Genomic DNA, 14726 nt, shown 5'->3' with positions numbered 1-14726 from the left:
CACTTATATCTTGATTGTGGTGGTGGTGATAGTTACATGGGCATACACATTTGTCAAAACTTACCAAATCATACATTTAAAATGGGTATGTTTTATCACATATACACTTTCCCTCAGGTGAAATTCAGTTTTTAAAAAAAACCCAAAAAGTGAAATTTAGATTGCCAATTGTTCTATTCAGTAGCTTAGGTAAACAAATATCTAAATTTCTTTCATCCCCTCTGGTGAAATTACATTTATGGAGAATAAAGTTGACCCAGACAAAGTCATCACATTATGATCCTCCATTTCTAGTCATTTTATCATCATAATTCTATTCTTTAGGAAAGTGAGAAATAAATATAACTTGTGCCTCAACTTTAACGTGACATTTGGAAAAGATTCCCATATTGTTAAATTAATTTCTAATAACTACCTCCACCATTTTCGTACCTGAAAAAGTTTTCATTTTCTAAGCCTGATTAAAAATCTTACATCTACTTATATAATGCTATCAAATAATTTTTACTATTTTGAATTCTTATAATCCCTGATGTCATTAAGTGATTGTGACCCTTAATAAAATAAACTCTCACAATTCTTTCTGCCTCTGTTCGAAATCATGTCTACCCATGAAGACTGTATAAATTCTCCATTCTGATCTTAAATTGAATAGTTTTTTCTTATAACAACATTGGGAATTCAGAGAAAGGAAACTGGAGGAGAACAAAGAAATGCTGAAAGATCCAGATGAAGGAGAGTGAAATAGAGGAGAACTCAGTACTTTAAAGCATCAGGACACTTCAAAGATCATCTCAAGTCCAATTCTTCCATTTTAAATATGATGAGACTGAGGCTCAGAGAGGGAAACAGACACTTTCACAACACATAGCTAAGCCCAGAATCAGGTTCTCTGGATCTAAAAACAGTACTTTTTGCACCATCAGTGCAGCTTGGATGGGCGGAAGGGGCTGGGAGATTTGCATGGGAAGAATGGGAAACTGGAAACAGAAGGAAACTAAGAAGCACTTGAGGGGGGTGTAGGTGGGCGGAGTACGAGACAGGAAGAGAAAGAAAAAGAAAATTGGTCAGATAGTACAAGGGTCAAACCACCTTGATCCCTTTTCCTAAACAATCTCTGATCATGGGCAAACATCCTCATTTACGTCCTTGACAGTGTCTTTCCCACAGTTATGAAAGAACACAGGAAGATCTAAGGAAACCTATCTGGAGAAACAAAGCTAAATCGGGTAGGATCTGAAAATAGACCTAATAACCATGGATTTCCTTCCCATCCAGAAGTGCCAGATGGACTGGAGCCAAATTTGGATCTGTCTGTGGCCAGTGAGTGCCCTGAGGTTGGAAAGAGGCAAGGGAATAACAAAGAGCCATAAGTTCACCTCTCAGAGATAATAATATTCTCTACTTGTTCACCCCTCTCTCTACCCATTGCTGTGGTAGTACAGCCACAGCTTTCAGTCTCTTTCTCCTGTCAAACGCTTTATTGTTAATTTGGGGGGATGGGGGAGATGGGAGCCTATTGAGTTTCAAGCATAAGCTCACTGTATTAGAAGAAAGAAACTCAAAGAAGAAAAGGGGTGTAAGGTTATCAGGAAGACCAAGGGACATGGTTTCAACAGTGCAGCCTAGTGGTTAACACAAGTTACAACATTGTTAAGAACATGAACTAGGCCACTTCGGTTCAAATTGTGCTTGCCACTTACAAGCTGTGTGTCTTGGGCAAGTCACTCTGCTCCTTTGTGTCTCAGTTTCTTGACATGTAATAAGAATAATAATAATATTTCCCTGAGACGTGTTATGAGGATAAAACAAGCTAATAAAGTGTTTAAAACAGTATCCGGCATATTGCAGACACTTAAATGTAACTTCCTTTCATATTCAGATCTCTTCAGGGGTATTAGGCAGAAAGTGAAACCAATTGTCTTCTACACGGCCCAAAGTAGGGGTTTAGATTTAGGATTAGTGGATGCTAGCCTCGAGAAGACAATGTCTAATTTGGATATAAGGAAGATCTTTTAACAGTTAGAGCTTTCCTAAGATAGAACAAGCTATCTCCTAAGATATTGATGTAGAAACTAGCGAGGAGGGAATATAAGAATTAGATAAAGGAAGGAGCAAGTTTTAAATGGTCTTTACAGTCTCTTCCCTCTAGCCAGAATAGGTTACTATTTCACAAGGCCGATATGGAATAACTCACCTCATCAGAAATGGAGCTGGGCTCTACAAAGAAGTAAGGAACTACAGTATCCATTGGTGAGAGACATATGGTAGCCAGACTCACCAGTGCTGCCAGCATCAAGAAATCCCACTCCTATTCACTCAACCAAGAAATTCTAACAGTATAAGTCAGAGAGCTCTCTGTTTGTGTCTTTGTTCTGACAATCTTTGGAAAAGTACAGCTAGGAAACAGACTGGGCCTGAGAAATGCGCAGTGTAGTACTGAGAACTAGAGGTGTGAGTGCCTTCTGGGAAATTCTTTAAAACAAATTAAAAGTAAATATTCATTTTATCAGATCAATGCCACAGTACTGAGTATCAGGTATATAATTCTAGCCAAATCTTCAGAGATGCCATTAAGTTTTTGTGTGACTTTGGGCAAGGTTGTTCCTCTCTCCAGGCCTCCACTTTCTTGACTATAATCCAAGGGGATGGGACCAGTGGGCTTTAAAGTGGATTGACCATATAATTTATCATCAAAACTGAGAAAACATTAACAATCAGTCTGTGATAATTGGTAGCACTAGGCTGTTCTGGGAAAACTGGGATGTATGGTTACCCTAAGTGTGACCATCTCTGACCATCGAATTCTATAGGAAGAACAAGGAATCCAAATATTTGAGCCCAGGATTTTAGAACATATGTTTGGCTCCTAGAAGGCTGCAAGAACATTGGTAGCACATTAAATATCAAGTAAATAAATTGGAACCTTACTATTTGAAGGGGCTGAGCCCAGGTCCCTCAGATATATTACATTATCCACTTAGAAAAGGGAAAGGCCAATTAACTTCCTAAGCTTACCTGTTCCTTGGAAATTTTAGCTTCCCTGAGAATGATGTCTGAGACTCAAGGACTCTAAGAAATTGTAAAGCCTTTGAAATCATCTAGGCCAGTGTGCTTCCATTTATTTTATTTTTAATTTTAGCAGTTGGATCATCATTTCAAGTGAACTTCTAATCTAAACTAAATATATAAAATAAGAGTAGAGCTTCTCTGGTTAAACGGGGTGCAAGTAGAGAGATCAAATCTTGACTTACTTGGCTTCTCCCTGATCCCCACCCCTGAAACTCTAGAGGTCAACAGCACTCAGTTCAACATTCTGACGTGACAAAAACACCTGGCCCAATCTTAGGAGCTGAGTTTGCATCCAAGATATGTGGAATGCTGATAAGTGTATGTATCAGGCCAGCTGTATATCTCCATTTTACAGAAAGGTAGAGAGGGTAAACAGCTGGTAGAAATTGAGGGAACCTCTATAAACTTCAGAAAGGCTTCAAAACAAAGATCTTGGGGTTACTCAATACAAGGAAGATGTAATAAACCCTGAACACCTTACTGTTCCAATCACCAAGTCTCTGCTCCCACTTTGCTTACCATCTAGAGGTTCAGTGTCTTGTCCTTTTACATTCCTAACAGAAAGAAAAGAAGTCCAAGAAATTTATTTCAGCTGAATCTTGAAGATTCCAGCTTTTCTTTCCTTTTTGGTAAGAGGCCCATTAGATTCACTAGACGAAAATACTAGATTTTCGAAAGATTCTCAATTAAAGATATGTGTCTGAACCACCAGAATTCATATGGTTTGGGCTACCACATGAAGACAATACTTACTTTTCAGGACTAGCTAACATCCACGGTGGCCTGGTACCTTGTAGTATCTTTCCCTTGCAGGACCACAATTATTTGCTCATCAAATCAGTATGATCAAGTTTCAGCTAGTTTTACTTACAAGTTCTATTTTGCTTTAGATCCTCAGTAAACTTTAACTCACGTATATGCAGCAAATATGTTTCCTGGGATCACAGAATCCTTGAATAACAGATATGAAATTTATTTGAGACCTCACAGAGTTTTTCCAAATCTGTTTTCCTCCAATCATTTCCACATTTACTCTTCTACATCATCACCAGAAAGCCTAGCATGGACCGATAATTTCACCAGGTAATAAAGACTTTTTTTTTGGCTTTTTTCTTGGATGGAGCCTCTTGTTCCTTAATTCAATTAAGCCGTAAGTATGTTATGTTCAGAGAAGGATAATAGAGAGAGAGAACGGATCTAGAACCATGTTATATAAAGAAATATGGAAAGGCCTGGGCTAGTTTAGCCCAGAGTAGTGTGATGTCTTCAAATATCCATAGATAAGAAGGGGAACTTTATTCTTTGTAATTTATACTTCTTTCTGAATAGTCTCAGTGACAGGGAATTCTTTCACACCCATCAGTCTATTTTATTTGCAGCAGTTGAAATGTTTGAAATGTTCTTGTGTGTAAAAACGTCCCTCAAACAGTTATAGACAGCTTTCCCACCCTACCCCATCCCCTTTCATTCCATCTCAAAGAGCCTTTTCTTCTCACAGCTAAATGTTTCTATATTTTTTACTCATTAACTGAAAATGTTTCAAGAATCCTTACTATCCTATTTAATCTCTCATGAAAACATTGCAGCCTGTCAGTGTCCCTCTGAAAATACAGGGCCAAAAGTCAGTCTACAATACATCAGGTGTAGTCTCACCAGTCAAGAAGAGAGTGGAAACTCTCTGAATCTCTCTGCATCTTTCTGAGTCTTCCTGGATCTGGATACCATTTCTATTAAGATCGTCTGAAGTAAAATATGTGTTTTCATTGCCTGTAAGTTCAATATATCAGCAATAAAATATAGGTTCAAAAACATCTATCTTTTGTCTTTTTCACAAATATTTGTCTATAAGTCATGTCTTTCTAAATTTTTTCTTAAAAGTTTTATTTTCTCTCTCTCTCTTGTTTTTGGAGGAAGGGCTCCAAAACTCATGAACTTGCATTTGTGCTTATTAGAATTCTTATTGCCATTTTGAATCCCAATTTTATAACTATATTTCCCTTCTTTTTATTTTAATATTTGTTCATTATGCCATCAATATCATCCTCCTACTCGAGCACAAAATTTTCAGAGAACGAAACCAAAGCATCACTTTTTGTTCTTCTTCAGAAATTGTCCTCCAGACTCATGTCCATTCTAAAAATATACCAGCAGTTCTGAGGCCATTGCAAACATTTAGAAATCCCCCTAAGTCTAATCTCCATATATCTGTAACAGGAAGAGACTTTACTCAGTGCTTTTAGAGGCTTCGATATTCTATTTCTCCAGCATCCCTCTTTGTTTCCATTCCAGAAATCCTATTGCAAAAAGAAACTGAGTTATTCTGCCAAGTCTTAGATTTAGTAAACAAAGATCAGGCCTAATGATTCCTCTTCTAAAATCTTCAGAAATAAACTTGTAAATAATTCTAGATTCTTGGAAAAAGCAACATCAAGATGAGTTTTATAATACTTTTCCTTCTTTTTAAAATACAGGACTACAACTTGCCATCTCTAGATATGTGACATCTCTGTGACTACCTAGAGACTATTTTCAATGGTTCAGCAGTTTGCATCCACATGTTTCCTCAGTTCCCAAGGAAACCATTCTTCTAGCTGGGAGACTTACATCTAAATCTGGCAGTAAGGTGCTCTCTTTCCATCTCTAATCCATTGAAAATGTCATCTCCTTCCTACCAATATTTGGCTTACTCTTTCTGATCTGATGCTCTCTTTCTTCCTGACAAAGAAGATGGAAGCCAAGTGAGAGTTTGTTCCTTTCTTTTACAAGTAAAGAACCAAAGCTCACAGAGAAGAAGGGAACACAGTGTATTAGTGATAGGGCCAGGACCAAAGACCAGTTATTCTCTTTGTAGTTTACCATGGACATCTCAACAAAAAGTTGTTAAATGACTAACCCATGATGCATTATTATTCCCATCATGTTGAAATGAACAATCTCGGTGGACTTTTTTGAAGTCCAAAAAAATTAAATAATTTGACCAAGGACTTACAGTGAGAACTCCAGATTCTTACTGGTGACATTAGGGTTAGGTTCAACACAAAGCCTGGAAAGGATGGGAGAGGGTATTGAAACTCCAAGAACAGAAAAGTGGGTGATGAAGGAAAATGCAGGTAGCAACTAAAAGATAAGTTATTTGGATATTCCAATTGTGTTTAGTGCCCACTGCCTTGTCCACATCTAGTCCACATTGGGAATTAGCTGGGGGACCATAAGTGAAAAGTTTGGCTCTAAGATTTTCTGAATACTTTAGAGTCTCAAGAGTTCTAAATGCAGCAAAAAAAAAGTCTTCTTGAGACTCCAGCAAAGGCAGGGACAGCTGATGCTTTATAGTTCTATTATCCTTATCAAGCATTTGGCCCTTTTGAAAAAGGTTGAGGGCCTTCTAGGATTTCCAGGCTGGAAAGGCAATCACTACCCAAAGCAGCAGGTGGCATCTACCGGAGGGTCATTCCACCTGCCTCAGCTTTACAGGAAAGAGTATTAAAGACTGGCCCAAACAATGACTCCTGCGTTTAGTTGGGGCCTTCTTTGTTTTTGTTTGTTTTTTGTTTTGTTTTGTTTTGTAGTTTTCCTGTTGTTTTTTTTTCAATAGAATTTAAAACACACTGGGGACAAATCTTCAACAGTTATGAACGACAACACATTTGAAAAACTACATCCAAAAAAAAAATTTGAACCCTTTGTCTCTTTTCCTGTCATACCCTCCAAAGATCAGAGAAAGACTACGAATGTGTCTTTTCCCTTTAATTGCTCTGTTCCTCAAAATTTACAGACTTAATCTTGGGGATACAGTTTTCATTCTACCTAGAGGCTCTGTAGGAAGGTCAGTGCCTCCCTGTGGGAGTTATGGCAATACAACGGGCAATGCTCCGTAGCCTAGAATAAATGTAGATATCACTCTCAGAGTGGAATTTTCTAGATCTTTTTCAGTGAGTGTGCGTCTCATGTTAGGAAAGTCAGCCAACGACTTCCAAACATTGCACGAAAAAATTCCTTATCACAGGCATGGCCACCCTTGCCCTGGGGCTTCCGGTCCGTGCTTCAGGGACTGTTTCTCTTCACTGGCCCACAGGTGAGCATGGCAGCTTCCAGCCATAGTTGGCTGCAGGTCAGGGTTGAGAGGTCCGCCCGGCAGGTCACAGGCCAATGAAGTGCCCTTATTCTCTCTCTGGCACTCCAGACCAGACCTCTCCCCGGTGAGCTGCAGGGTTAGAACATCAGGACCGCACGCGGCGCGCTGTCAGCTGTGAGGCTCCCCATCGCTTACCTGGAGTCCCGAGGAGGGTGATCAGGAAGTGGAAGGCCAAGGCAGCCAGGGCATCATAACCATGGTGGGGCTCGATCATCCTGGGGAACAGAGAGCAGTGCCACACTCTCTCTTCCTCCTGAGTTCTCTCACTCCTCGTTCCAATGAAAAAGGCGGGAAGTGGTGATTAAGGGTTTAGGTAAGGGTTCTAAACTGAGTTCTCTGACTTCTCACCTCTGAGTTCTGACCCTATAACGCTTCCCTTCCCCGTCTCTTGTTACTGTCTCAGTCCAGGGCTGCCCTCTTCCCCTGAGATCTCTTCTAGCGGCCTCAGAAATACTGGCTATTCCTTTTTTGAGACGTGCATAGCCTAGGCAGTCTCACAGGGACTCTCGCTCTCTGCCTAACACCCAATTTCCTCCCAGGCCCGCAATTCCTTGGCAACCTTTGGCAGCAGGTGAGCTGTGGCAGGTGAGCTGTCGGGTTCAGGGTTCAGAGTGCCCCTACCCTGAACCTGAGACTAAAGCAGTCTGCGACAACACAAGTACTGCTCAGCTTTTCTGAGGCGCTCTCAACTTTCTGTCTCTGCTGAGAGGAGGCAGCAAAGTTTGTCTCTGAAAGGAGGAAGGTAGGGAAACCAGGAGAGCAAGAGAAGGAGGGAGGAACGAAGAAAGGGAGCCTGGCAGACTATGGTCGTCCTTCCAGAGCCCAGAGGAGGTTAGTGAAGCTATTCAAGATGACCTTACAGCTAAGTGCCTCAGTGCACTAGGGAGGGAGCACCTGATGGAGCTGCGTTTCCTTTTCCTCCTTTCGGGAGCCCACTGGTTCCCTCCTCCCTGTTGATTTTTTCTTGGCCTGAATTTGGGACAATATCCGGGAAGGATGGGGAGGAGGAGTTCTTTGGGGAAGGAGAGGAAACACAGACGTCATCACTAGTGCTCTCCAAGGAAAACAGTTCTGGGACTGGCTTCCTGCCTTCTGAGGCAAGAGATTGAGTCTGCCCAGAAGGTGAGGGCTGGGGGCAGATGGATACTACAATCTGCTATGGTCATGCTGGGTAGGAACAGAAAAAGGGAACAGCACCCTGGCGCTGGAGGTGTTATGGGGATACAGATTCTAGGAAAGTAATTGGTAAGCATCAACGGGCATGTGGTAGGGGGTGTTAGGGACTACACTGAGTGGAGACCCCCGGACTTCAAGAGCGAGATGAAGCCCTTACAGATCACTAGTTCTAACTTTTTGAGTTACAAAGGAGGAAATTGAGGCACGAAGAGGTCATTTGCCTTTCCCTAAGCAGCACAGCAAACAGAGTGGTTGCCTGGAACTGAATGCCTCTTTTGAATTACTCTACTCCTTTCTTTTCCCCATGAAGAGAAGGATTTGGGCTATGGAAAGAAGAGAGTGTGATATATACTTCCTCGAGGGAGAAGGAGAGAGCGTCAGGTTGATATTCTACTTCCACTGCCCTGTTTCTCCCTGAAACTGTGGAAAGAAAATCCAGAAGACCACCTGCATCCCTCACGACATTGGACTTGGGGACTAAGACTCTACTTCCCACAGGCTAATGGCCAAGAAAAACTGAATCAAAGAAAGAATAAATAAGTGACCCCAGATCACACACATAGAAAGTGGTGAGGACTGGATTCATACTCAGATTTGCTTGATTCTAGAGCTCACGTTCAAACCATTGAGATTGTACTTGTGAAAACTATTGATGTAAAGGACTAATAGAACCAGAAGCATTTCAGGAGTTTTCCAATCTAATCCTTTTAATTTATACAAACAGGGTAAAAGAAGTACAACGCAGGGAAAGGACATGTCCAAGATTACTTAGTGATCTATTGACCAAGGCAAGGCTAGAACTGTGAAATCTTGAAGTTCAGTCAAGGGTCCTTCTTATTCTAACATGTTTCCATTTCCAACTTTGGCTCTCCTAGAAAAAATAGTTGCACAATAATCCATCCATTGGGAATCGTTTTATGAGTCTCCGTTTTGGTGCTCACACTAGGAAGTGGTGACCAGAAAAGTGTTGTGGACAATTGGCTAGATTACCCAGAGGGAAAATTGAAGTGGCTCAGTGAGATAATAGCTGGGTTGAGAGCAGAAGATAAATCCAGGGAAGAACATGGGAGGGATCATTCACTTTATTATGGACTCACATGGAAATAGCCTGCTTGTAAAGTGGAACCAAGAGCCAATACCTTCTTTCGCCTCTGAAAGAACATGTGTGGTAGTACAAAATTATCCCAGGCTAAATTAGCTGTCCTAGCTGTCTCCTCTTCTCCTCAGCTGCCAAAAAGGCTGTTATACTTCTGAAATTATAGGCAATTAAATAAGGAATCATAAAAAAGTAAGTAAAATCAATTTTCAATTACTTTAATAGACCATGTTCTGCTAGAGATAAAACAAATGGAAGTGGCCTGAGAAGGAATGGCAGATTGTGACAGTGCCCAATTGACATTTGCAAGAAGCTCTAAGTAACTATCTCAGAACCAACAAATATTTACCTTAACCCCAATAGATTCTCTGGGATATTATTATATTTATCTTAGTCAAGAGACAGCAGCATCAAAAAGAAAGGCATTTCAGGATGATACTCAAAGCTGGAGACATTTGAGAGATGGATGTCATAGGGTCGTGATGAAGCTCACAAAATTGACCTACTAGGGTCTTGGTAATCAAGAAGAAAGCAAGTAATAAGTGTAAGACCTGAAACCATTAACACTCCTAGAAGAAAACGTAGGCAATAAATTCTTTGATATTGGTCTTAGGAATAATTTCTTGGATATATTTTTAAGGCAAAGACAACAAAAGCCAAAATAAACAAATGAGACTACATCAAACTTCAGAGCTTTTGCACTGCAGTGGAAACCATCAACAAAACAAAAAGGTAACTTTATGAATGGAATAAAATATTTGCAAGTGATATATCCAATAAGAGATTAATGTCCAAAATATATAAAGAAATCATACAGATCAACATTAAAAAATCCAATTAAGAATTGGACATAGGACATGAATAAACATTTCTCTAAAGAGGACATAACTAATCATAAGGGAAATACAAATCAAAACCACAATGAGAATGAGATGTCATCTTACACATTTCAGAATGGCTATCATCAATGAATCAAGAAAAAAGTGTTGGGGAGGATATGGAGAAAAGGGAACTCTAATGCATTGTTGGCAAAATTGCAAATTGGTGAAACCACTATGGAAAACATTATGGAGCTTCTTCAAAAAATTAAAAAAAAACTACCATATGACCCAGCACTTCTAATTCTGGGTATTTATCCAAAGAAATCCAAAACGCTAATTCTAAAAGATATATGATCCTCTATCTTTATTGCGACATTATTTGCAATAGTCAAGATAAGAAAGAAACCTAAGTGTTCATCAACAGATGAATGGATAAAGAAGAGGTGGCACATATATACAATGGAATATTAGTCATAAAAATGATGAAATATTTTCTTTTATGAGAATATGGATGGAGCTAGAGGGCACTATGCTAACTGAAATAAGGCATACAAATAATGACAAGTACCATATGATTTCGCTTCTACATAGAATCTAAAAAACAAAACAAATGAACAAACAAAACAGAAATAAAATCATTTTTACAAAGTACATACTGATGGTTGCCAGGTGAGAGAGGAGTTGGGCTGATGGGCAAAGATGAAAGGGGTTGAAAAGTACAAATTGCTAGACATAAAAAAAAAACAGTCACAGATGTAAAGTACAGCATGGAGAAAATAGTCAATAATTTTGTAATAACTATGTATGGTGCCAGATGGGTACTAGATTTTCGGGGGTGATCACTTCATAGGATATGTAAATGTCTAATCGCTATGTTGTAAACCTGAAGGTAATATAATATGGTATGTAAACTATAATTTTTAAAATAAAATATAAATAAACAAACAAAAATTTGAAAAGAAGATGACAGACTAGTTGGAAACATGGCAGAGTGAAAGATGTCCTCAAATCTCTCCCTTTGAAACAACAACAAGCTGAACATCTAAAACTGAACAACAAAAAAAGATAACCCAAACTACACCGAAAGAGCACGTCTGAGAGAAGGCTCTGTGCATAACAGCTACCACAGGTCAGAACCCCGGGTGTTGGGTGACGGACTGAAGGAGGAGGGGGAAGGGTGAAGATGCGGCAACTTTCCTGAACAGCCCTGCCTGGGAAAGCTGTGAGCTCCCCTTGGCCGACTGGTGGCAGGGCTCAGTCATCAGGGCAGAAAGCAGAGAAGCTGTACCAGACTACAGAGAAGAACTGTTGATTTTTTCTGGCAGAGTTGTAAAACCAAGGCTGAGCTGCAGGCCCTAACTCCCAAACCAGAGGGCCCCTCCCTGCCATACCCTCTGAAAACAATCACCACAGAGCCCGAAAGGAATCTGAACAAACGCAGCCAAAACTGTTGATGACAGTGACAAAGACTGAAACTGAGGGTAGCAAGTGTGATTAAACATCTACAAGAAAATTAAAAAGGCGTTATTTAGGTTTTATATAAAGCAGAGATACAAGAGGCTTACATGCCACCTAATGCAAACCAAAAGAAAACCGCCTTCTTTGCAACAGGCTAAAGAGACTCTTAGAGAATAAATCTTCCTTCTGGAAAAACAGCGGAATACACTTCCATTAGTGCCCAGGCAGAGAAATAACCCATTAAACACCAGGAACAGCCAAGGTGACAAAGCATCTCAGAAAGAAAGAGAAAAATCTCCAGAAAATAAGCTTACAGACGTTGAAATATGCAACTTAAATGACAAAGAATTCAAGATGGAACTTCTGAAAAAACTCAGTAAGTTCCAAAATAGGCCATATCAACAATTTCAGGAATTGAAAAAAACAGCTAGGTGAGCAGAGAAAGGAGATTGAATGTATCATAAAGAACAGAATAGATATTCTGGAGATAAACACGCACACACAGTGCAAGAGTTGAAAAATAAAATAACAAGATTGGGAAATAGAGTCAACCAAATGGAGGAAAGGATCAGTGATATCGAAAACAGAAATCTAGAAATAAATCAGAAGGAAGAAGAGAGAAACCGAAGAATGAAAAAGAATGAGACAGAAATACAAGACTAGCTGATAACATCAGGAGAGGAAAAATAAGAATGATGGGCTTTATCAAAGGCAAGAAAAAGGAGTAGGGACTAAAAAGCATTTTCAGACAAATAGTGGATGAGAATTTCCCAAATCTAAGGAATAAGCTGAAGCTTGGAAACCAAGAAGTCAATAGAACACCCAATTATCTTAACCCAAAAAGTCCTTCACTAAGACACATTGTATTAAATTTATCAAAAATAAACAACAAAAATAGAATTCTCGGGGCAGCCAGAGAGAATAAAAATGTAACTTATAAAGGAAATCCCAATAGATTATCATCAGACTACTCAGCACAGACCTTTCAAAACAGAAAGGAATGGAATCAAATATTTAAGTAAAAGGAACAACCATCCTAGATTAATGTATCTGGCTAAGTTGTCCTTGAGATATGAAAAAGAAATTAAGACTTTTCCAGACATTAAAAAAAAGAAATGACGAAATACTCCACTTCGAGGCCTGTACTAAAGAAAACACTGAAAGGGGTCAACTCGCTTAAAACAAAATGAAAAAAAAAATACATAATTAGGATTAAAGTGACTTTCAGGCAAATAGAAGCAGAGGGGTGCAATCCTTACTAAGAACAGGACATTATAAGCTTAAACAATATGAAGAAAATTGCTATAGCAAGATAGTAATGAATGTTCAACATACATAGGGATAAATTGAGATAATAATGACTGAAAAAGGGAGGATTCAAAGATCCAAATTCGCAAAGGAGAATGGAGATAAGGAACACAGAAGAAAATGGACAACTGTGTGTGTGTGTGTATACATACACACATATATGTGTATATGTATATGTGTATATATATATATTCTTTTCATATTCATAATGATAACCATACACCAAAGATTCAGAACAGAAGTATATAACATAAAACAAGAAGAACCAGAGGTAAATCCCCATGAAACCCAACTAAAATAAAGAAAGCAGAAACACAAGGACAAGGAAGCAATGGAAACACTGAGCCACCAGAAAGCAAAAGATAAAATGGCTATAAGAAGACCTCATATTTCAATAATCACCCTAAAGGTAAATGGACTGGACTCAAAAATAAAAAGGCAAAGAAAGAGGTGCAGAATGGAACGAAAAAAAAAAAAAAAAACAACCATATGCTGCCTCCAGGAAACACATCTCAGCTCCAAGACAGATATAGAGTCAAAGTGAAAGGGTGGAAAATGATATTTCAAGCAAATAGCATTCAGAGAAAAGCAGAAATAGCGTTACTAATATTGAATGAAATAGACTTCAAAATAAAAAAATGTAAAGAAAGATATCGAGGGACACTTCATAATGATAAAGGGAATCATGCACCATGAAGACATAACACTTCTTAATATATATGATCCAATCTGGGAGACCTGAAATATGTAAAGCAATCACTAACTGAACTAAAGGGAGAAACAGACCAAAACAACATTGTAGTAGGGGACTTAAATACCCCACTGTTGGATATGGACAGATCATCCAATCAGCAAATCAATAAGGAAATAACATCCTTAAATGACACATTTAACCAACTTGACATAATCAATATATACAGAGCCTTCCATCCTAAAATGAAGCCTAGGAAATAAATCATCGAAATTAGAGCAGAAATAAATGAAATTGAAAACAAAACAAACAAAAAATAACAATAGAAGAAATAAATGCAGCAATGTGCTGGTTCTTTGAGAAGATTAATAAATTGAAAAACCCCTGGCTAGATTCACAAAAGAAAAAAGAGAAAGGACACAAATAAACAAAGTCAGGAAAGAAAGAGGGAAAATTATGACTGACATTGCAGAAATACAGAGAATCATGCAAGAATCCTATGAAAAAGTATGTAATACCAAATTTAATAACCTAAAAGAAACGGACAAGAATTTAGAAAAATACAATCTTCTTAGGTTGAATCAAGAAGAACTGGAAAATCTACATAGACTGATCACCAGTATAGAAATTGAAACAATCACTAAAAAGTAAAACTCCAGGACCAGATCCTTTATCAGTGAATTCTACCAAACATTCAAAAAAGATTAATACCTATTCTCCTCAAACTCTTCCAAAAAATCGAAGAGGGAGCAATACTTACCAACTCATTTTATAATGCCAATATTACTCTGATACCAAAACATCTTAAGGGTAACACAAAAAAGAAAACTATGGACTGATATCTCTCATAAACACAGATGCAAAAATCTTAAATAAAATACTACAGAATCGAATATAGCAACTTATTAAAAAGATTGTACGCCATAATCAAGTGGGCTTCATCCCACGGGCACAGGAATGGTTCAACATATA

General features: G+C 38.6%; 1 protein-coding gene across 1 annotated transcript in view; it reads right to left on the bottom strand.

The window, feature by feature from the left end:
* Positions 1-8101, bottom strand: part of LOC107498919 (vascular endothelial growth factor receptor kdr-like) — a 303930-nt gene extending 295829 nt beyond the window's left edge. Inside the window, exon 1 of the mRNA XM_016122603.2 lies at positions 7340-8101. Coding sequence (XP_015978089.2) covers positions 7340-7418 — 79 coding nt within the window. The 5' untranslated portion in view covers positions 7419-8101. The remainder of the gene's footprint in view (positions 1-7339) is intronic.
* Between the last annotated feature and the right edge of the window lie 6625 nt (positions 8102-14726).

Source organism: Rousettus aegyptiacus, unplaced genomic scaffold, assembly GCF_014176215.1.
Source record: "Rousettus aegyptiacus isolate mRouAeg1 unplaced genomic scaffold, mRouAeg1.p scaffold_m13_p_9, whole genome shotgun sequence".
Classification (NCBI taxonomy): Eukaryota; Metazoa; Chordata; class Mammalia; order Chiroptera; family Pteropodidae; genus Rousettus; species Rousettus aegyptiacus.
This window is presented reverse-complemented; position numbering and strand designations above follow the sequence as displayed.